At 35.2% G+C, this 25,443-nt stretch overlaps 1 protein-coding gene and 1 pseudogene across 3 annotated transcripts; both read left to right on the forward strand.

Annotated features, from left to right (window-relative positions):
• The first annotated feature begins 479 nt into the window (after positions 1-479).
• LOC105450680 (annulin) lies at positions 480-15,747 on the forward strand. Of its 3 annotated transcripts, none has more exons than XM_011690629.1 (11): positions 480-662; positions 1,693-1,819; positions 9,997-10,346; positions 11,689-11,821; positions 12,222-12,451; positions 12,600-12,913; positions 13,143-13,412; positions 13,489-13,568; positions 14,011-14,155; positions 14,427-14,733; positions 14,856-15,747. In XM_011690629.1, exons 2-11 carry the CDS (start codon positions 1,714-1,716, stop codon positions 15,159-15,161), a joined length of 2,241 nt encoding a protein of 746 aa, XP_011688931.1. In that variant the 5' UTR covers positions 480-662; positions 1,693-1,713; the 3' UTR covers positions 15,162-15,747. The 3 variants fall into 3 exon arrangements, with proteins under 3 accessions (XP_011688931.1, XP_011688930.1, XP_011688929.1); XM_011690628.1 differs by having other exon boundaries at positions 481-662; positions 1,688-1,819; XM_011690627.1 differs by lacking the exons at positions 480-662; positions 1,693-1,819 and adding an exon at positions 8,330-8,524.
• Positions 15,748-20,735: 4,988 nt separating this feature from the next.
• Positions 20,736-25,443, forward strand: part of LOC105450679 — a 6,000-nt pseudogene continuing 1,292 nt past the window's right edge.

The raw sequence follows: 25,443 nt of genomic DNA on the forward strand, positions 1-25,443 counted from the left end.
CAGATATATATGTATATTATTTTAAATAATAATTTCGCGTGCGCATGTGAGAGATTATTTGAAAAAAATTTTCTGATTTAACTATTTTTTACTTAAATTATTTTTACTTGATTTTATTAATTTAACTCGACTTAACAAATTTCATAATTTAATTTTTTATAATACAATGTAATATATTTGCGAATTCTTTGTTTTACTAACGATATCGATTTTTCATAAAATAAAATTTTCCGTACGATCCAATTTTTTTAGATGAAGATTGATTTACGTGTATTTGTAATGTTTTATAAACGACAACAGAAACACGGCAAAAAGTACGTAGGAGCTACGCAAGAGTAATTAACGAGCGTAATATCTACTTTACTATCTGAAGAGGCGTGTCTGAGCAATGTTGCATAAAAGGTGCCTACGTTAGAGTACACTCGCATATCATTACTGTTAAATGTCTCTAAAAGTTAAGTCCAAAGACTGGCGGGAGATACTGTCGTTTGCTCTGCTGCCAATGGCAGCTGATTTTCACTGACAGTCGCTCGACAGCTCGGCACGGAGATCGACACGCTGTTTTAATCATCAAGCACACACGCGCTCGGGATGTGTAGTGATGTAGTATCGTGCGAAGTCTCATTTATTAAAGAAAATTATCTTAGAATAACATTTTGCAGGTACAGAATTTATTTTAAATTATTTTGTAAAATAAATTTTATAATTACGGAAAAATTTAAGTGATATTAAATATATTTATGAAAAAAAATATATATATTTTTTCATAAATATTATAATTTTATAATTATATTATATAAATATTATAATTATAAATTTTATAAATCAATGAAAAGTTTATTAAGAAAAAAGTATATACATATTCATATTTAATAAATATTGAAAATTTTATTACATACTTATTTCTAATAATACGTTGCAAAAATATGACTTATGATGATTTGCCAATTTATTTAAGTGACAAAAACCTGAATTACAGCATCAGATACAAATTTATATAAAATTATAAACTTATTGTAAATTTAATTGTTTTAGGATGATTTATTAAAATATAAATAATTTATGTTATTAATTTACTTTTTTAAAATTAAAATAGAATATAATTAAATTTATGTGAAAAGTAAAGATTATCAGAATAATATCATAAAATAAAATATTGTGCGATATACATATCTTTAATTTATAAATTGTTTTTACTCTTTTGAAAATATCGTTATCATGCGATGACATATTTTGCATATTGAATGAATTGTCGATTACGTTGTAGTTACGTTGTAGTTACCATTTTCTTTAATTAAAGAGCCGTTATGTCTCGTTTATGCGATCCCCGCTTGTCCTCGATTAAATGTGCTGAATTATAGGCTTAGAATTAATCGTATCAAGAGTCATATTTTTCTCGATTTATTCGATTATATTCAAATTAAGAAAGAAAAATTTAACTGAATTAAAAAATGATTTATGCAACAATCAAATTATACTGTTCAATTATTTCTAATTTTACAAATTGTAAAATTGTTTCTAGAGTTTTATGTCCAGCGGATGAGGAATTTTATTCAATTTATAAATGCCATTCAATAGAAGCTTATATAAGATTTATTAGAAAATGATGAAAATTATTGAATAAACATTTTATCAGGCATAATTTGTAATGCGTGAATCTATGATTGATGAGAAATATTATGGACAGTATAGCGTTCGTGTTCGTGGCTAATCATGAAAAAACGGTGCTGCTCGTGCAAGTGCCTCTCCGGATTTAGGGCCGTGTTCAGACCCCATCAGCCTCCGGAGATACCACGACCGCCTTCCACTGTCCCTGATGGTAAGTTTAATCCTGTTTCTTAATTATTAATAATAATTGCCGGTCGAGTGTACTGACAATTAAAAATCTAATAAAAATTCTGATTTTTGAAAAGCTTTAAACAAGATGTTTATCACATAATTCGTATTAATGCACTGTAATATCATTGCATATATTTGTACACGGAAGAAATTCTAATTATAATACTATTATTAATGCTGATTAAAAAGTTCAGGAGGAAGGAGTAACTTTTCGAATAGATTACGTCCTTAATGTTTTCCCGGGGCGAGCTAAATATTCTTGTGGGATTACGATTATCTGCATATCTACCGAAAGTTTGGATCGCATTAAGAGAGAGGAGCTAAAAAATCGCAAGAGGGATAAGAATATCATCTTTCCCGTTTCCCGTTCCCGAATGTTTCTTGCGTGCACGCTTCCGGTACGTGAGTCAATAAATCTCTCTCTGACCTTTCGTCTCACGTTATCGAGAAGTGACGAACGATATATTTACGGGTATAAAAATGATCACGCATCTACTATTATTAGCACGATGTCTGTAATTATTGAAAGCCATACAATTATTACCCTAGTTGTTTTTAATCATCGTATACGCAAATCGTGCGAATTAGAATATAAAAGTGACTTATTATAAACCTTTATTATAAACAATGATATATTTTTTCTTATTTCATTCTTCTTTCTTTTGTAATTTTTTTCTATTGTATACAATAATATATTTCCTCCTTTTTATTTCATTTTTATTTTTTCCTTTTTTTTTAAATTTTTCTCCAGCTTGTATTAATTTGGATTCAAAATGTTGTACAACATATTAAAATGATGTACATAATTTTTTTTCAATTTGAGGGAATGTTATCTTAGAAGGCGTAATAAATAGTGATATATCTATTTATATTTATCTGTTTTAGAAATCGTAGACTAATGTAAACATTCAAAGTAAACACGAAAAATTACATTATATTATTTTCTTTAATCAACAATTGGATTTATTAGGTCGAGCGATTTTTTTTCTATATCTTTATATTCGAGCAAATGTAATTTCGCGTTGCGATATTTGCGACAGAATGGATCTCGATAACAAGGGGTATATTCTCTACGCCAGACATATCTTGGCCTGACACCACGTAGCCAATTGACTCCTCTGAGGACAGAGTTCGCGCACGCGAGCGGAGTGGAAATCAATTAATAAAACGGAGATGATAGGCGTGATCGTCAGCGGTATGAATCACGCGAGCGCGTAAAATACCGTATGCGGTCCGTATTGCACGCCTAAATGTAAATCAGCGTAAACGAGGGCGCATGCCCCCGCTAAGATGCGGATAATGCAGCGAGGTGCAACGTTTAGACCTCGTGATTTTCCCACGTAAATGAATGATGCGAATTATCGCGAGATCACTTTTTCATATCGAAATTCTTCGCTTCTACGATTTTACTTACAATATTTAAGAATCTTAGTTGCTTAAACCATTTTGAATAATCGATATGTAAATTTTATTGTTTTTTAAGTAATTTTTAAAAAATTGTGTCTCATTTTCATGCGGATGCACTAGATATCAAGAGGATCAGTGTGGGTCTGAAAAATACATGTTTTTTTTATATATAAATAAAAAAAACAGGCTAAATATAAAGAGAATTACATTAATAAAAACATGCAAATTAAGCAAGTTTTTGCTCGATTAAATTTCGTTTGTTAAAATTTTTTAGAATAATTTTATTGTTTCTGTTTTATTTTTTTTGTTTTTGAAAATACAGATCTTTTCATAAATACGCTAACAATAAGAAGATTAATCAGAATGTCAATCAATCAAATTGAGCAAGTTCTTTCTAGAATATATAAAGCAAGACTTTCTAGAATATATAAAAAGAAACTTGAATACAGCGGTAAAGAGTTGAACAACCGAACGTGCTGTATCAATCTTAATAATTCAGTCAAGAGGCGAAGTACTCTTCCGGTGTACCCTAAAACCTATTTAAAGAATACTGGTCAAGGCTATGCTGCGCCTATATATGTTAGTTTTATGCAACACGTGCCGAGAAAACGTGCGTAGTCAACGATTTTTGGTGCGATAGAAATTGCAAGCAATAGTTTACGTTAGACTACAGTCTATATGTAACGCATGATGTCATCAAGAAGAAAAAAATCGCAAGGTCGGCAATTTGATACGTAGGCGATGATTTTATTGTCGCAATACAGGAAATGAACAACGAAAACGATTGACGCGAGATGAGCGTTAACGTAACAGGAGAGATCCTTATTCGTTTACTATCGTATGTATACGTTCGTGTCAAGTATCGTTGGCTGTGTACTCTATTACGTAACATTTATTTTCAATTTGTTGAAAAATATAAAGTTGAAAACGTAGATATATTTACGTATTTGTATCTATAAATATAATATTTTCATTGTCATATATTTAATTTGGACGACAATAATGCATTAAGGCCGGGCTTTATTTTATAATTTTTTAGTTGTATACGGTTGAAAAGGCCGAACAAGTAAGGTCAAAACGGTCCGTTAGTTTTACTTTCTGTAATAAATAAATTATTTTATAACATCTTTTTTGGCTCGAATTATTGGCCGTTATTAACATTATTAAATAACGCGATATATAAACATCTAAAATGCTCATTTCTCAGTATCTTTGCTATTTGCAAGTTTACGTCTTCGCTTGAGTTAAGGAAATTTTTTCCGCTTCTCCCAATTATACGTAAAATTAATATAAGTAATTTTTCAACAAACTTGATAAGAGATGTTGCGTTACTTCATATTTTCTCAGCATAGAATTGATTGCTGCATCCCGATAAGCGGGCGTACGATTTGAAAATAAACGCGGATTCCGCTGATACAATGCGGGATTTGTTCGCTCGAGCACACTCGAGTTATCGCACGCGCTCTCCATTTGAGAAAATATACTCAGCCAGATGGGAAGTGTCAGCTTCCGTCTCTCCCGCGAGGCGCCGGCCTTCGTTATTATGATTGTGTGCATTTAAAAACGGCGGTATTATTCATTAGGTATCGTCGCGCGGGCGCCATTTATCATGTGCCGAAGATATACATATATGCACAGAATCCACTAACTTTCTTGGGAAGTCGGCATGTACGTCTGTGTGTATACACATAAATTCATTTTCTGTTCTTCCAGCGAGATCCTTTTGAGTGCCTCCTATTGATTTATTATGCGTTATATTGATATTATAGATTTATTAGGTATTATATCTAATTTCTATAAATTATATATTGATATTAGGTATCAATTAGATTATTTGAAGCAACCCAATTCTTCGCGCGTTTTCTTTCTCTGAAGGAATTTTTCTAGCTTAGGGCTTGACTTGTCAAAATCGGGTCTCGAACTCGCGCGTTAATGGCTTCATTCATTGTCGCGAATGAAAGTGTAATTACGCAAGCGACGCGGTGCCGTGACCGCTAAACGGTGACGTCACTTTCGTCGACGTAAAGCCGTGTTTTACGTCGTCGCTTTTCCCCGAAGTATTCGCGAACAAACTAGATATAGTATTTATATTATGAATTATCGGTTAAGAGCTCAATAAAAAATTCATTTTATCCAAGGATATTTTGTATTCCATTAACGCACAAAAATCTAGATTTTTTTTTTAAGTCAAAAACAAAAAGTTGCGTGTGTGTGTGTGTTTGTTGCTAATTCATCATATTTCCTAAAAAGATTGCCGCATTACTATTTATATCTTATTACGTTAAATGCCGCACGAGATACAGTTTCACAAAATTCTTTGGCACTTTTCGAATCGCAAATTAACCGGAAAGATTAGTCACGAAAGATTCGCCGAATCGTGCTTTCATGATTACCCGTTGGAGATTCTCCGTACTAAAGATTCTTTTCATTAAGTCACGCTCTTTCAGATAACTTTCTTCGTTGACTCATCCTCTTCTATGTAAATCGCTCGACAGGTGTATATAAGTTTTTGGACTTACATCCTTCTGCTTCCCAGCTTCTCAGCTACAGAGATTAACATATCATTATCGCCAGACAGCGTTTCTGCATTGCGCGCGATTATTAAGATATCCCGACGTATATTTATATAACCGGAGCATCAAGTTCCTTATGATCAAGAATATCTTGCACGTGTTTTTTTTATAAGACACGCGATCCCGATAGGAATTCTAATTGCATTACTCATTGTCAGGAATCGATGTAGAAAATTCACTTTTAAATACCGCGTCCTTCCGAGTCTTAATTATTCACATTCGTCGCGTAGAAGAAACACAATTTGCATTTTGGTGGGTAGTATTTTGTAAACAAATACTTTGTTTTTTAGTTGGTTTCAAGTTTAGTTTTAAGATCCTATCTTAAAACGTTATTAAAAAGAGCTTCGTTTTAAATTAATTTAAAGAAAGAAAATCGATTGAAAGCAAGAGATCTCAATCTGGAGCGCCACGTGTCGCTCGATTTTTTATTTTTGTAACAGTATTTCCGCACACTACCCATGATATATGTGTATCCCGTAACTGAGTCATTGGAACATCATCATTTTCGTATTCAGACCGATGAAGTAAGCTGATTACAATGACAAATGGAGAGCGCGTATTGTTATTCGTAGATTGAATAACGCGACAAGAGTGACTCTGTGTGATGCAGTCACAGTCGTTTGCCGCGTTGTTAAAATCCTGTGCTAAAATACGACATCTGACAATGCAATAATATTTCTACTTATGTTCTAAAATGTTTTCGCTTAAATCCACGATCTTCTTTTCTGTTGATATTTCGATTTTTCTTTTAACAATAGTCTGCAGTAATAATTCAAGTCTTAAGCAACACTGTCTAGTCGACTGACGCAGGTAAAAAGTGTATGACGCCGATCAATTGCTTTTTAATGACGGTGTGTCCGCGCGAGAAGTAATATAAGTCGAAAGCTGTCGCACTGTCACATAAAAGCTAATTATATATAAAATTTGAATGAAAGATGTCATCTCGTATCACGTGGATTGAGAATTATCGGTGAAAACTACCATTGGAAACTGTCACTGAGAAGGACACTTTTTCAAATCGCGTACAATTGTCGCCCCGACTAATACGGAGCACCACCTTGTCTTCCCGTAAACGGTAAAACTTGGCCTAGCTCTAATTGACCTGAAATTCTACAAACCGTCGGTTTTACCAAATTGAATTGTATCACGAGTCAACCGAAATGGAAATCGCAACTCGGTGATAAAGTGATTTCTTACACGTGTTCTTGAAGAGAAACGAGCCCATTACATTGGATCGAATGAATTGAACGAAGATCTGATAGCGAGAAACGTGTTTCACTGCAGAGACAGTAAAGCTTAATTACCGCTTCTATTATTGTGGCGATTTAAATGCGAGAATCTTGTACGATTGCATGTTATAACACGCATTCCAGGATAATGATCGATGTTCTTTTTCTGATCATTAATTACCGAGATACCATTCTAACTTGTGGGATATTCGCTCTATCTAGGGAATCGATTGTTTCACGTAGGTTTCGAAAACGACCAACATTCGCATTTCTTTAAATTGTAGTGGGTTTTAATGACTCCTCTTTAATATGGTATAATTAATGAATGTAGGTTTATGCTATTAAATTGATTGCATAGGCATGCAATCCGTTAATTACGAAATGCATTGTTCACATGTCTATATAATTTTTGTAGTTTATCCGTAGAAATCAATTCGTCAAAACTAATTTAAAGATAAAGAGACTTGCGAAATTTTATCTCAAGGAAATATTTGTGAATTCTGAATAAAAAAGTCAAATGTACAACATTAAAAAAAGACAGTTCTTAAAATTAAACATAATAAAATAATAGAAAGTTAAATAAAAAAAAACAGTATAATTGTTTAACATTTTAAGTTACTCGTTACTTCGATCGAATCATCTGATTGCTGTTATTGTAGAAGGGAATCATTGCTTTGGTATTTGCAACTCGTAAGTTACAATAGGTGTCAAGAATGACGACAGCATGATTTTTTTTAATTGTATGTCTCATGATTCTGAGATACATATGTTATTGTAAAAAACAAGGGGGTGTTTTATTTTTTATTGTAATCCATAAAGCCCTATATAATTATGTTGTTATAACTTCGTTTATAATTATGTCATTATATAAACTTTGTAAATAATATATGTTTTAAAAATTATGCAATAATATTAATATTTGTAATAATTTTACCACATATAAAAATTCGAAGAATTGATGTAGGAAGCAGATTTGCAATCTACTCCTATTAAAATGTCTCGTAATTAAAATGTCTCTACATAATTCGAGAAACGCAAGATAATCGAGACTATAGGCTTCAATCGAGACATACGATAACTCGACCGTGATTATAAATCGCCGACTAATTTATGAGAACGAAAAGTAGGTGACTCCTACTGACAAGCGGGTGTCACCGATGACGCCATGTATGGTCGCGCACGGCGTTGCAGCACATACGTCCTTGAGATTGCTCCTAGAAGCGACCCACCTCAGCTGCAGCGCGACCCACCTCGGCTGCACGATTTTTCCTTCCTCCTCGTCGTCGGCGTGTTCCTTCAGTCATTCAACGATCTCGCGTCCGACGCGTTCCTCATCCATGTATCCAGCCTACCGTTCGCATCCGCAGCCGGCGCATCCGTTGCACCCGGACCGCCGCGGGATGTTTTACAGATTCTACGATCGCTACCGGATATTCAACGATCGGCGTACCCGACCGTTTCCGTTCAGATTCTACTGTGAGTCCCTCACGTTCTTCGCGGATTTTTTCTACACGATACAATCGTATACAGAAAGAATGATATTACCGGGCGCATTTACGATTTCTGCAGTCTTGCGTTTTTGAAATTTCGTGAGAAGACGTGATTGTCACTACGTTATTGTAGGAAATACTCGATACAGTTGTAGCTTGTGAGCTACAATACTCTTCCTCGGTTGAAAAAAAAGGAGTTTTTACCATGTTATTTGGTGCAGTTTTATTCTATTTTTATAATATTTGTACATAATTCTTACATAGTAACTTACAATTGTTATTTATTCTACGGCATACATTTCGCTAAATATTCCCGATATTGCGTGCTTCGGCTGCATTTGAAGATCGGTCAAAGGACGTATAATTTATCGCCATCTTCTAAGAAGGATTTTCTGGATTCGATTTGTCGCGTATTACTTAATGTTATTCTTGTCCTACCTTAACGTATAAATTTGTTTGGTTCATCTGTATAGAAGCCTATCTGTATACCGCTACTAGCGTTTTGTTTATCTTATTACCCGTCTAGAACGTAAATTCTTTAATGAGGAATATATAGTTTTTTTTCTCGAGAATAAAGGCGAGTATAGGAGCTGCTAAAATGCGAGATCCTGCGAAATTTTTCGCTAATGAGAATTTATTTTCAATTAATTTGATATGTTCAAAAGTTTGTATAAAACTTTATAATTTCACATTTCATCTTCTCGGAAAAACAATTACTCTCTCTTCGCGTACGTTATCAATTTTATTATAATTATTAATTAATTATAATAAATTTAATTATAATAAATTAATTATTTAATTATTTTCGAGGATGGAGAAGACGATCAAGCGGTGTTTCCGAAAGATCTCCCTGTAGTATTTACCGCACAAAAAAAATTAGTCTTAAATCAAAGATAGATATTCTCATATATAATTAAGAATATTCTTCTTAGAAGATTTTTAGTCTTGAATTGAATGACAAAAACAATAGATTGCACCTATAGAAATTCAAACAAGAAATTATAGAATCTTCTAATCTATAATCTAAAAAGATTATAATTATTTATAATTCCCTGCTAGGCCTAAAAACAATTAGATGTCTTTGACACTTTTTCGGGATCGGAAAGTCTTACATGACTTTTAATTTGAATGAATCTGGCAAATTCCCGTTTTCCGTTAATTTGTGCTAATTGTACATGTTTTATTCTAATTGTAATTGTTTTATCCTAAATGTACTACTTTCTTTCATAGGAATTCGTACTTCTCAACAATTCAATTATTAATCATTGAAAATGCTTCCAAGTGAGCAATTTTATTCCAAGATATCTTACAACTATTTATTACTTAATTATTGTCTAAACATCTTTATCAAAGTAGAATTTATAATTTCCGGTTTTCTATTCGTATAATTTTCTCAACCTTTTGTTATAAGATACATGTTATAATTCATAATCCTTAAGAACGCTGTCATTCTCACAGGGGAAGATTTCGGCGTTCCAGTATTGACGATTCACAATGTGGATCCTTGCATCGAGGAGAACGGCGAGAATCATCGGACGTCCAGATACGAGCTGATGACCCGTCAGGATGACAGAGCAAGACTTGTCGTCAGACGTGGTCAGGAATTTTATCTGCACCTCAATCTATCGCGGGATTATACTTCTTCCATCGACGGTATTTCTATCGTCTTCACGCTGGACGGCGTCGAGAGGCCGCAACATGGGCATGGGACACTGGTGGCAACAGCTTTGCTCCATCCTGGGGAGACTTCTGATGCCGCCTGGCAGACCACCATAGATGCCAGAGGACCAAATTTCTTGAGAATAAAGGCGAGTATAGGAGCGTTGCTAAAATACGAGATTCTGCGAGATTTTTCGCTAATAATAATTTAAATTTGATATGCTTGAAAGTTTGTAAAAATTTATAATCTCAATATAACAGTTTTAAATTGAGAGGAGGCCAACATATGGTCATAGTAGGATCTTGGTGCTTCTAATGTGAATTTTACATACATATTCTAGTTCCACAAACTGCGCGCCGTTACTTTCGGTCTCGACGTCAGTTCCTGCTTGAAACAGAATAGTATTCTCACGTTATTAAATTGCTAATCAATTTGATAAGTACTTAAAACAGAATAATATTCTCACGTTATTAAATTGATAATCAATTTGATAAGTACTTAAAACAGAATAATATTCTCACGTTATTAAATTAGTAATCAATTTAATAAGCACTGATGCTCATCGGCATCTAATAAATTCCCCCTTCCACCGCAACACGACATAAATGCTAAACAATTTTTTTTCGCGGTCGGAATATCAGTACATATATTGTTTATACACATTGGGCTTATAATACGTTATATTTTAAATATCTTTGATTGTTACGATGAATATTATCACATACCTCGGTGATCGAACAGGGTAAGACGCCCGCACGGAATATAGGTAGGTCCTGATTCAAATCTTGGTCGAGGTAATATTTTTCGTAGCAAAAAGAAATTTCTTCCCAGATAGCACAGAGGATGAAAAAAAAACTCAGTTATATGTCACTAATTCATTTTCAGATGCAAAAAGAATTCTTTTTCTAAAAGGGATTCTTTTTGCACCTGAAAATTAACTCAGAATTGATGACATAAAACTGAATATACTAATGAATTCTTTTGTGCTCTGTGTGCTATCTGGATTAGCATTTACGTCGCGTCGCAGAGAAGGGGGGATTTATTAGATGCCACATCAGTACTTGATCAATTTAATAACGTGAGAATACTATTCTGTTTCAAGCAAGAACTGCGTCGAGATCGAAAATAATGGCGCGCAATTTGTGGAACTAGTATATGTATATAAAATTTAGAAATATTAGAAGCACGAAGATGTTGCTATGACCGTTCGTTGGCTTTCTCTCAATTTAGTGTTAAACACATATATACGGTCGGAATATATTATATATAATAGTTTTATAATCAGAATTAATTATATTAAAACTAAAGTGTTTTTTCGTAAAGTAAAATACACTTAAAATAATCGAATTTGAATATTGAATCATGGATCTTGCGAATTGCAATATTAAAAATGTTGACAGTCATCTTAATTAATTTAGAAACGTTGAACGTTATGAAGGAAGGAATTAAGACGGAAAAGACTTCTTGTTAATAATGTCTGTCGTTTTCAGGTTGTAACATCCGCAAACGCGATTATAGGCAGATGGAAAATGGATATCGATACCAAGAACAAGGAATCCGAAGGTGCTGTCAGTTACACAATGGATCATCCGTTTTACTTGATCTGTAATCCATGGTGCAGAGGTATGTGTTCGCAGATATTCTAATCTTCCGTTTCGCCCAACGAAGCGTCGCGTCATAATTTACGATACTGCTTTTATATATATTTAAGACATAATAATGGACATTTTTGAAGATCTTCTCGGTCTGAGCATCGTGGGCTGAAGATTATTTTTTTAACATTTACTATACCACGAAGATACAATATGACGTAGTCATTTTCATGAAACCCGACATTACACATGACATGTATGACACATTATTTGACATGCTCAGTTTGATTACTTATTACACTTACGTGTGTATAAATAAAAATGTGTCATATATTATATATAATTACTAAAACTATAATCTGTAACCGCACGGCAGGGGCGAATTTGTTAATTGTCGAGCCCGAGTTTTGCAGAATATCTCCACTTTTCAGACGACGTGGTGTATCTGGATGGCGAGGCTGAGCGTCAAGAGTATGTGATGGCGGAGGACGGTTTAATCTGGCGCGGCAGTCACAACCGTATGCGGCCCACCGTATGGAAGTACGCGCAATTCGAACGGGACATCCTGGACTGCACCCTGCACCTGATGAACTACGTCGGCAAAGTCCGCGTTTCCGGCAGGAACGATCCAGTTATCATAACGCGCTGCCTGTCCGCCGCGGTAAGCCATTTAGGAGAAAAAATTTTTCTAGCAAAACTAAGCCATATTTTGAGAGAGATGATATTTAAAGTATATACTTTTATTTCTAGCGTATACGAGTGAAGTTTCGGAATTTCCGAATTGATAAATGTGGCATGTCGTTTTCTAGGTGAATTCTCCCGACGACAACGGGGCAGTGATGGGAAATTGGTCGGACGACTACGGGGGCGGTACACCACCTACGAGGTGGATGGGCTCGCAGAAAATACTCCAGCAGTATTACAAGACGAAGAAACCGGTCAAGTACGGGCAGTGCTGGGTCTTCGCCGGCGTGCTGACGACCATTTGTCGCACTCTGGGTATACCATGTCGAGTGGTGACCAACTACTCGAGCGCGCACGATACGCAAAGCAGCCTGACCGTGGACTACTTCGTCAATGCGGAAGGCAAGATTATGGAGGAGCTCAACAACGATTCCATATGGTAATTTCAAGGCGGACAACATTTCAGCTTTTCCTTGCAAGTCACGATCAAATGTGATAAGAATCAAAACGAAAATAATAGATGCGTGTAGAAATAAATATACATGAAATGATTAATCTTTATTATTCGGGATAATCTGCTGTGTCGATTAAATTGGTAATTCTTGATGAAAAATTAGGAAATATTAAATGGCAGTAGATAATAGAATAATCGATTTTCGCCGTGGCAGGAATTTCCACGTTTGGAACGAGGTGTGGATGAAGCGATTGGATCTATCGCCGGATTGTTCGGGATGGCAGGTCATCGACGCGACTCCTCAGGAACTGAGCGAGGGCGCGTATCGTTGCGGACCGGCATCGGTGGCCGCCATAAAGAAAGGGGAAGTCCTGCGTCCCTACGACAATGCGTTCGTCTTCGCCGAGGTGAATGCCGACAAAGTCTACTGGCGTTACAACGGACCGACGCAGCCGTTAAAGTTAATTCGCAAGGATATGTACGGGTAAGTATGACAAATTATATTTGTATTGTAGCGATTATTAAGATTGATTGCAATGACGATGATGACGATTCCGCAGCATTGGCCAGTTAATCAGCACAAAAGCGGTTGGCAGATGGGCAAGAGAAGACATCACGCACACTTACAAGTATCCAGAGAGTAAGTGAGATTTCATAAAAAATATTACTCAAGTTGCTATTTGCAGATCGTTTGGATAAAATAAGATTGTTTCAATTATTTCTTTATCATTGGGCTTATTATTTCTTTATTGAAGATTTTGAAAAATTACAATTGTAACCAGATTTATTAGCTCAATTATTCAAAGATTTTAATAAAGGATAAATGAACAAATCCTAAATAATTGGGAATTTTGTTATGATTGTAATTTTTTAAAATCAGTAATATTTGCATCAACATTGTTCGTACAAAAGAAGGATCATGTTATTTTATTGATTACTACTTTATCTGAATTTTTAGCATTGCGATCACTGTCCTGGTTCAGAATATTTAATTCTGAAATATTATATTAGTTTAATGTAATATTTGATCAGTTATTAACGTCATTTATAAAAGTAATAATAATTATTTTTAATGTTAATAGAATCCGATGAAGAACGTGCGGCTATGCTGAAAGCGTTGCGCCAGAGTGAATCTTTATTTAGCCGTTATTATCTCAATGAGGAGTTCAACGACGTCATGTTCACTTTCGAATTGCGCGATGACATCATAATTGGGCAGCCATTCAGGTACTTACTTTGATTGAATTATTTTACTATTCTTGCAAGTGTTCTTTATATTGTACAATATATAATAATGTAGCGATTGCTTAACCCAATTGTAATTGCCGAGATACCGTACGATAATTTAATATTAATATAACATATAAAAATTATGTAAAAATCTTCAAACTCATATTTTATTTTTTTTCAAAACTTAATTTAAACATGTTTATCGATCTTTAACGCTTTTCTCTTGTTTTATTCTACTCTATTCCGAATTTTTCTTACTTTCCGATAGCGTCGTATTACTGATAAAAAATCGGAATTCGACGATGGAATATCGCGTCTCTGTAATTCTGAGAGTGGAAACTGTGCTGTACACCGGCCGGGTAGGCGATCCGGTGAAAAGATTGCACATCGATAGACTGGTTCGACCAGGGATGCTCGAGGAGATTCGCATGGATGTTTCCTGGGAGGAGTACGGTCCAAGATTGTTGGATCAATGCGCTTTCAATATCGCCTGCCTCGCCACCGTGAAGGACACGAACTTCGAGTACTTCGCGCAGGATGACTTTCGCGTTAGGAAACCTGACATTAAAATCACGGTAATTATTGGAATATGCGTACAACATTTGTAGACAAAGATAAAACGAAAGAGAGAAAATAATGGTACAGCAAATGGATTTTACTTTGTAAAAATGGTAAATTTTAATTTATTTTTCTGTAGTTGCATAACGAAGCGGTGGTCGATCAGACTCTTCACGCTACGGCTAAGTTTCGCAATCCGCTGCCGGTTCCGTTGAGGAAGGGTAGATTCCTTATCGAGGGGCCTGGTCTGGACGAACAGTTGAAGCTGAAGCTATCGGAACCAGTCGAAGTAGATGCGGACGCAGAATGTAGCTTCTCCATGATGCCAAAGTTAGAAGGACGTGCCAGAATAGCGGCGAAATTTTATTCGAGGGAATTAGAGGACGTCGATGGACATTCCTACAGTTTTATAGTCAAATCAATCAAGATCAATAATACGGAGTAATTGCGATTATATTTTATGATAATTTAGCACATATATGTCACGTGTCGTTCTTATATTTTTATTTTTAATTTATAAATTTATCATATATATATAAGTTTAGATTTGTATTTTTAGTAGTAGTACAATAATAATTTTTCGCAGCGGGAACAATTAGTTGCTGCAAAGTTGTAATCTTAATTATGCAATTGATCGATGCCAAAAATGGAATGTAATAGTTTAGACGTTATAAAATTAATTCTTAAAAATAAATTAATTTTATCATTTCTTGAAGGAAAAAAAGAAAAAAAGCGTAAAAATGTATATGTTAAAAAAGTAAATTCTATTTACTTTGTCAAAAATTTCATTTTAAATCATAGAAATAGTAGATACTAGCATATCATAGATATATAGTTATATTAAACTGTAAGAAGCAAGAACATATTCATTTATTTATTGTAACGCAAATGCAAAAAATCGATGCTCTAAGTAAGCGTACAGATAATATGTATTATAGATATGTGTCCGTGTCTTTTTTTCTATTTATCTTTCATAATAGTTGTTACTTATTATCTATGTGTTCATAGAATATATTCACGTCTTTATAGACATATATATAATTTTTGTACTTTGTCCGAAATCAATTGTTGTTAGGAATCAATTCGTCAAAAAGTAATTTAAAGATAGATTTGCAAAATTTTATTTCAAGGAAATATTCATAAGTTCTAAATAAAAAAATCAAGTGTACAAAAAAAATAGTTTTTCAAATTAAGCATTATAAATTAAGGACTTTAAATAAAATACAGTAATTATTTAACATTCGAAGTGTTACTTGTTGCTGGACCGAATCATCTGTTATTGTACAAGAAAATCATTGCTTTGGTATATCGTAAATTACTCATAAGTTACAGATATATCCCCGGTTGTGAAATAAGTTATGACGACAATAGTTGTCAAGAACGACGACAGCGTGATTTTTTTAAAATTGCATCTCATGATTTTATTACATAAGATATTAAAAACAAAGGTATATTTTCTATTTTTTTATTACAATCCAAAATTCTCTGTGATTATGTCATATAAAATTATAAACTTTGAATAAATAATATATATCACAATTTCAATAAAAAAGATGTAATAGTATTATTTGCATAAAACACATAAAAATATATAACTATTTTTTTTAATAGTAATTTTTACTCTTTACAATCTATATAATTATAGCAAACGGAATCTTCAGCTGGTGAAATAAAATGTTATTTTCCATTTACTGTCATTTTTAATACTAGATATTAATAATAAATAATTTGCATTGTTAAATTTTAAGTTAATTAATAACTGTATCATTTAAAAAAATTCAAAGAATTGATATAGGAAGCAGATTTTCAATCTCGTATTAAAACGTTTTCTGTTTAGCCGATATTCAAGAAACTCGGTCAAGATAATAGGATTTAATCGAGACGTACTATAACTCGACCGCGATTATAAATCGCCGATTAATTTATTAAAACGAAAAGTAAGTGATTCCTACTGATTATAGCAAGTGCCGATGATATCTATGATATATGATACTAATGCACGGCGTTATAGTACGTACCTACATACTTGCATGAAATTGCTCCTAGAAACAACCTGTCGTCTACGAGCCGTCCGACCGTTCCGGCAACTAGACGAGACCCGCTCCTTAGAGGCGCGTGCTTTTCAAAGGCAGGAAAAATATTACAATCTTCGCCGCCGCTCATGGAAACCAAAAGTTGGGGAGTGGGTATGGAAGCGAGAGTACCCACTCTCTAACAAAGCCGCCGCCTTTAACGCAAAATTGGCCCCAAAATTCCGAGGCCCATTCGAAGTGCGACGAATAATATCCCCCGATAATCCTCGACCTGCGCGACGCCCGTGGCCGCTGGGCCCGACACATATGCATTCAGGACCTGAAAGCCGCGCCGGAGAAGCAAGTCGAGGAAAACACGAGCGCCGAGGAGCCACCACCGACCGGCGAAACGGAGACCGACGAGGAATAAAAAACAACAACAGGAAGTGACGCCGACGCAGAGCCCCCCCCCCGCCAACCGTACGCTATCCCGCGATATGCCAGCGAAAACCGACACTTCGCGACCGACTGTTGTACGCAATGGAGCACGATATTCTCGAGGCGATCTACAAAATCCTATACGGCGCGGAGGATCCGACTCACCCAGAAATGGATGAGATCTGGAACCGTGTGCTCGAAGAGGGAACGCGAGCGGACGTCTTACCGATGTCACCAGCGAAACCCGCCGCGGCATCGACACCGGATCCGCAGCCAGGCCACAAAAGCGTGCCGACCGTGGGATGCATCCACGGAAACGTGGTGCAGCCCTCGGACCGGCAGCGGCGATTGAAGCTCGAGTGGCTTACAAACCCCCCTCGGGCTTCACCACGCCAACGGCAGCCAGAAGCCCGGGCACCGGCACCCTCGCTCCCAAGCTTGGAACCGGCCCGGGTCATGGGGCCATTGCCGCCACCGCCGATTCCGGTCGAGGTCGAGCCGGGACACATCGTCAAAATCCCGCATTTTTCTGTTCATGTCACGCGGGAGTGGAAATGCCGTTCCAGGGGAAACCGCTGGCACATTCGTTTTAACGGGAATGGGACGGTCCGCCGCATCCGCAAAAGACCATTGTAAATGCCTCAAAATTCAGGCACTTTGAAAGGGGGGAGGGATGATGTAACGATGCGCCCCGGGAAACCGCATCGTCCCGGCGACAAACAGCCGATGCCGCGCGACCGAACAACAGTCGGGCGACGAAACGGCGCGAACGCGCCCGTTATAATCATGTAAATAGACGGTTTAAACGTTATACGTTTAAACAATAATGCGGGAGACGTAGCGCAGAAGCGCTGCGCTATAAGTCTCCCCCACTACCGCGCCAGGACCGGCAATCCGGGGGTATAAAAAGCCGGGCAAAAAGCGCCAAGGAACCTATCGTCTACAAGCCGTCCGACCGTTCCGGCAACTAGACGAGACCCGCTCCTTAGAGATAGTTCTGAAGTCAAGAGTCTTGGCTTCGGTCTAGAAGTTCTCGACGGCTACCTCGAGATATCTCCACCTTCACCACCTATCGGGACGATGCGGTTTCCCGGGGCGCATATCGTTACAAATTGCTCCTAGAAACAACCCTTCTCAGTTGCAGCGATCCACCTAACTCGCTGCACGTTTTTCTTTTCTCCTCATCGTCAGCGAGTTCTTTCAGTAAATTCAGCAATCTTGCGTCCGACGCGTTGCTCGTTCATGTATCCAATCTCATAAGACGTAAAAATTTGCTTGCATATAAATGATAATATTAACAACTTAATGTATATATCCGAATATTTTTTTATCAAATTTATAAATTCTGTATTATAAATGGTTGTTAAAATACGGTAAAAATCTATTCATCAAAATTAATTCGGACATAAAAGGTGCAGAATAATCGGCGTCATTTAATTTGTAAAAGTTGTAGAATATTTTGAGTATTTCAATTTGATTTGCACATAGTGCAAATCAAATTTGAGGCCTTAATTCATCCGTTTTTATATTTAACTATAATTGGCTTATGACTTCTTAAGATTTATACAGCGTTTTTGGATGGAGTGAATTTGATCGCACCGAGGGCGATTAATTACCTCACATGCTCTATTTTACATTTCTGATTGGACAAGGAGAGCATGTGACGTTATTAATCGCTTTCGGAGCGATCAAACCCACTTAGTCCGAAAACGCTAATAATTAAGTTAATTTTAAATATAGGAATCGATTATGAATATCAGCCTTACTGTCTGTTATTGCGACGCATGACGCGCTCTGTTTACACAAGATCGCGCCGTGTTATCACATCGCGATATTTATCATTCGCAGGCTCGATCGAGTAGGCAACGGCGCGTTATCACATCGCGAAACGCGTATAATCCCTTCGGATAATTCGCGATCTGTCCAATTAATCTTCGCGATTAAAAATTTGAGCGAGTGTACCGAGTCGACGGATGTCGAGCCTAAATTGCACATATTCCACGCAATTTCGCTTGACGAATAAATTAAGAATAAAAAAAATAATAGAAAAATATATACGAAATGATAGAACTGGAGTTTATTTGTATTAGCGTCTCGTGTTATTCACGCGTTGATATAGTTATTTCTTCAACTCGGATTCCAGTATATTCGCGCGTCGTGCTTTAAGCCTGTATAACACTAACGGGCTTTAAGCCTGTACAATCATGGACAGATCGGTTGCGACATTTTTTTTTTATAGGTTTCAAAACGCATTAATATTTTGCAAATGTGAACCACGATTGGTGTTATACTGTCTCTAGACTAAAGATAATACATCGTGGTTCGCATTTGCAAAATATTAGTTACCTATAAAATATACATTATGTAAATTAAATCTGTATTAGAAGCCTATTAAAAAAAGTGTCGCAATCGATCTGTCCACGACTGTACAATACTAACGCGCTTTAAGCTTGTATAACATTATCGCATTTGGAACGCCGATCAGATCCGAATTGCGTATTGCGATTCGCAAAAATAGAGAATCATACATATTCTGCGATCTTCGCAATTTCGAACCACTTCAATCGAATTGGCTGATCACAATAATTTGTTATTTGCAATTCAAATCTAATTCGCATCTATAATGCATATCTGTCTAACACGAGCTTTAAAGTTCTCATCGATTTAAACGCAATTTCGACATCGTTTTTGTATTGAGGATGCGGAATGATACACGTGTCGATGGATTCAAGTTACAGAAAGCTGTATTATAGCATATCGTTTATTAATAATATCGTACATTTCGTACAAGATTTATAATACGGCACGTGTACAATACAATGAATTGTATTGAATTTCAATTACAAATTTTTGAATGTTCCGACGCGCTTTAATTAACAATTAACTTGACTTTATTGTATCGTACGGTATTGAAATAAAGTCATCAATTTTTCGTTCACTAATGGAACGTCGTGTGTACAAAATTCTGGATTGGTTCCAAATTGAGCAGCGTCGTAATGTTTAATTAATAAACAGAATTGCAAATAATTTCGTACTTTATTCGCCAACCACGCATAGAGTAACTTCGATTAACGCTTATATATCACTGATTTGATGAAATCTCTCGAAATTTATTATATTCTAGTAATTTTAGGATATAAACACACGTAATTAACGCACGTGTTTTCACGAATAGTTATTACATGAAATATAAAATTTGTTCACATTAGTTTACAATGAGCCAAGAAGAAGACTCTGTTTATAAAAATGTAATTATAACACTTATCTATTTATCTTTTTCATGCTAACTAATCTATATCCGCACAGAAACATGATCCATCTGAAAGCGGATGTCGGTACTTTATGCTTCGGTTATCTTCAATCTTCTATCAACTGTTTAGAACTTTTTGTAAACTGTTCGTAAACTTTTTAATAAGGGATACAGTTTCTTTTTGTCTCATATTTTATTTTCTCGGAAGGACAATTACTCCCCCTTCGTATATATTATTCGCTTCGCACTTCGGCACACTCATTATCAGTTTAAATTATTGGGTTTAAATTTCTATCAATAATTTCGTTTCTTCAGTCTCTCGTCGTCAGTCATCTCGTGCAGTTCGTCTTCTGTGCAGTTATAATGCTTTCCGGTTAGTTTTTGTGAATTCTATTCTCGAGCGCAAAGAAGATTACAATTAATTGGTGTTTTCTGAACAATTTCCCGGCAAAAAATTTTCCACATTTTAAATCAAGATAAACATTTTTATATATAAGCAAGAATAGTCTTTTTAAAAGATTTTTAGTCTTGAGTGACAAAAATACTTACACCAATAAATATAATTCAATCAAATCAAGAGAAGAATCTTCTGAGATGGTTTTAATTATTTATAATAATATTCTGCTAGGTCTAGAAACGACTAGATGTGTTTAAATTTTTTTCGAGATCGAAAAACCTTGCACGACTTTGAATTTGAACTGGTTTGGCAGAATCCCGTTTTTCATTATTATATGTGTAAATATTACTTCTTTTCATAGAAATTCGCATTTCTCAATAATTCAATCAGTAAAGAGGCTTCGGTTATCAATGATTACGCAATTTTATTCTAAGATATTTTATAAATGTTTGTTATTTAATTACTGTCTAATGTGTTATTGTCTTTATCAAATTAGAATTTATAATTTCCAGCTATTAGCTATTAGTAATTTTCTTATCCTTTTATATACCTAAGATAGTTCGTAATTCTTAAGAACGCTGTCATTCGCAGGGGAAAACGGCATTCGGCCAGTATTGGAGATTCACGATGTAGATTTCTGCATCAAGGAAAATGGCAAGAATCATCGGACGTCCAGATACGAGCTGATGACCCGTCAGGATGACAGAGCAAGACTTGTCGTTAGACGTGGTCAGGGATTTTATTTAAACCTTTATCTTTCGCGAGACTATAATTCTTCCATTGACAATGTTTCTATCGTCTTCACGCTGGATGGCATCGAGAGGCCGCAACGTGGACATGGGACAATGACAACCGCTCTGCACCCACTGGGACAGATTTCCGAAGACACCTGGCAGACCATCATAAATGTCACAGGAATAAATTCCGTAAAAGTAAAGGTGAGTAGAGCAACATTGTTGAAATGCGAAATCTAGCGTGATTTGTCATTATTGAGAATTTAATTTCTATTAAATTTATTACGTTTGACAAATTTATCAATAATAATATTATTATAATATTAATATAAAACAGTTTTATATTGATTTAATTATGTTAGTATTAAAGTTTTTCTCTGAAGTTTAGATATTATTAAATTAACCGAATTTGCATATTGAATTGTGGATATCTCGCGAATTGTAGTATTAATCTTTGATTGTCATCTCTTTCTTCATCAAGTGGCCACTCTGGATCAGTTTGACCAAGATCAATTTTAAACAGTTGCCTTTTAAAAACTAACAATTTAATTGAGTCACAAAAATTTTGGAATAGAGTTTGAACATTGTAGAATACATTTCTGGTTATATGTGGAATATATTTCAATTATGAAAAATTTAGAATTGAAATGATATGTTGAAAAAAATCATAATTTTTATATTTTTTAATTTTTTTGCTGAAACTTTAGGATAATACCCTCGAAATGTTCTACTTTAATAAAAAAAAATAGTTTTCTAGTGAACATTTAAAAACATTTATTTTGCATATTGAAAAATGGCAATTTTTAGATAGGAAAGGTAGTGCATTTATATAGAAAAATTGAGTCTGTTTTTTCTAAAACGAATCCAAAAAATTTCTTTAAAAGTGACAGTAAAAAATATGAATTTATTCTGATTCTTCACCCTCATTATGACCCTACTGATTATATTTATATTTATGACCCTATTGATGATTATATATATGCATATATATAATGTATATGTATAAAAGTAAAGTGGGGAGATCAGATTAACTTAAATTTTTTTAAATTTTACTACTATTTTAAATTGAAGAAAATTATTTTATAATAAACTCAATTTTTTCTCTGCTTTTTTTTGGAAAATTTATTTATAATTAAAATAAATTGAAATGTGACACATAGTAGTCACAAACATTTTTTTCAATACAGCTAGCATGTCAATGTATATTCACACACACATACACCTTAAGATTTTAATAGCTTTAACTTCTAACGGCTGCCAAACAGGACTGATGAATCTTTTCAACTGCAGCGCCTCTCTGTCTATATATAATAGAACATCAAATTATCTTTAGATCATGCCACTAATATCATTCAGAGCTATACTTCAAAGATAAAAAGTCTGTCTCTAAAGTCAAAAGTTGGAATCGCCCTTAGTGAAGATTAAATTCATTGAAAATCATCTTAATTAATTTAGAAACATCGAGCATACGCGTATGCGAAGCGAGGGAAGAATTAAAATGAAAAAAGATTTTGTTAACAAAGTCCGTCATTTTCAGGTTGTGACGTTGGCAAACGCGATTATAGGCAAATGGAAGATGAATATTAAGGTATCCGAAAGTAGCAATTACAGGTTGGAGTTTTATTTGATATGCAATCCGTGGTGCAAAGGTATGTGTTTTGTAGATATTCTAATTCTCTGTTTCCAACAAAGCATTGATGACATAATTTAACGAACTTTTACATTGTTGCTTTTATATTTTATATAGATAATAATGAATATTTTTCAATTAGATATTCTCGGTTTTAAACGTGTTGAGATTATTTTAAAACACTCGCTGTCACGCATCATATACATGTACTATAGGACGCATTAATTCTCATGAAAACCCAACGTCATATCTGTGTGACACATTATTTAACATGCATCAGTCTATCTATTATATTTATGTGTACATCAATAAAAATATATATCGTATATTTTATAATTACTATACACGATAATATACTACCAAAAACAATAAAGCACCTCAGTCTGTAATCACATGCCGGTAGCGAAAGTAACTGCTAATATTCGATTCAAGTTTTGCAGAATGTGTTCCCTTTTCAGACGATGTGGTGTACATGAACGGAGAGAACAATTGTCAAGAATACGTATTGACGGAGGAAGGTTTAATCTGGCGCGGCACTCACAATCGTTTGCGACCCACCATTTGGAGATACGCGCAATTCGAACGGGACATCCTGGACTGCGCCCTGCACCTAATAAACCACGTTGGCAAAGTCTGCGTTTCCGACAGGAACGATCCGGTTATCATAACGCGCTGTCTGCTCGCCGCGGTAAGCCATTTAGAGGAAAAAAATTTTCCTAGTAAAACTTCGAGTAAAATTAAACTCTATTTTGAAAGAAATGATATTTAAAGTACTTTTATTTCTAGTACAAGCGAAGTTTTGGAATTTTTGGATTGATAAATGGGATTGTTTTTCTAGGTGAATTCTTCCAACGACAACGGGGTAATGCTGGAAAATTGGTCTGACGACTACGCGGACGGAACACCACCTACGAGGTGGATAGGCTCACAACAAATACTCCAGCAATATTACAAGACAAAGAAACCGGTCAAGTACGGGCAATGCTGGGTTTTCGCCGGCGTGCTGGCGACGATTTGTCGTACGTTGGGTATACCATGTTCAGTGGTGACCAATTATTCGAGCGCACACGATACTCAGAACAGCCTGACCGTGGACTACTTCGTGAATGAGGAAGGCAAGATCATGGAGGAGCTCAGCGATTCCGTATGGTAATTTCAACGCGGATAACATTTAGCTTTTCCTTGCAAGTCACGATTAAATATAACAAAAATAAAAAATAATAGAAGTGTGAAATGCACACAAAGTGATTAATATCTTATTGTTCGGAATAATCAGCGATACTTTTTCGATTAAATTGGTGATTCTTGATGAAAATTAGGAAATATTAAATGGCAGTAGATAATAGAATAATCGATTTTCGTCGTGGCAGGAATTTCCACGTTTGGAATGAAGTGTGGATGAAGCGATTGGATCTATCGCGGGATTCTTCGGGATGGCAGGTCATCGATGCGACTCCTCAGGAACTGAGCGAGGGCGCGTATCGTTGCGGACCGGCATCGGTGGCCGCCATAAAGAAAGGGGAAGTCCTGCGTCCCTACGACAATGCGTTCGTCTTCGCCGAGGTAAACGCCGATAAAGTCTACTGGCGTTACAACGGACCGACGCAGCCGTTAAAGTTAATTTGCAAGGATATGTACGGGTAAGTATATGACGAATTATATTTGTATTGTAGCGGTTATTAAGATTGATTGCAATGACGATGATGACGCAGCATTGGTCAGTTGATAAGCACAAAAGCGGTTGGCAGATGGGCAAGAGAAGACATCACGCACACTTACAAGTATTCAGAGAGTGAGTGAGATTTCATAAAAAATATTACTCAAGGTGTTGTTTGCAGATCGTTTAGATAAAATAAGATTGTTTCAATTATTTCTTTATCATTCGGTTAATTATTTCTTTATCAAAGGTTTTGAAAAATTACAATTGTAATCAGATTTATTAGCTCAATTATTCAAAGATTTTAATGAAAGAATAATTGAACAAATCCTGAATAATTGGGAATTTTGTTATGATTGTAATTTTTTAAAATCAGTAATATTTGCATCAACATTGTCCGTAAAATAAGGATCATAATGTTATTTTATCGATTACTACTTTATCTGAATTCTTAGCGTTGCGCGGGTTACTGTCCTGGTTCAGAATATTTAATTTTGAAATATTATATCAGTTAATGTAATCTCTGATCAGTTATTAACGTCATTTATAAGAGTAATAATTATTATTTTTAATGTTAATAGAATCCGATGAAGAGATCGGAAGAGCACA

This window comes from Wasmannia auropunctata, unplaced genomic scaffold, assembly GCF_000956235.1.
Source record: "Wasmannia auropunctata unplaced genomic scaffold, wasmannia.A_1.0 LD336057.1, whole genome shotgun sequence".
In the NCBI taxonomy this organism is placed as follows: Eukaryota; Metazoa; Arthropoda; class Insecta; order Hymenoptera; family Formicidae; genus Wasmannia; species Wasmannia auropunctata.

Excerpts from the sequence above, each read along its gene's own strand:
- LOC105450680 (XM_011690627.1), top strand. The coding sequence starts at position 8,386 with ATGTATCCAGCCTACCGTTCGCATCCGCAGCCGGCGCATCCGTTGCAC. Across the intron at positions 11,822-12,221 it reads CTGTAATCCATGGTGCAGAG|ACGACGTGGTGTATCTGGAT; the intron begins GTATGTGTTCGC and ends TCCACTTTTCAG. Across the intron at positions 12,914-13,142 it reads CTCAACAACGATTCCATATG|GAATTTCCACGTTTGGAACG; the intron begins GTAATTTCAAGG and ends TCGCCGTGGCAG.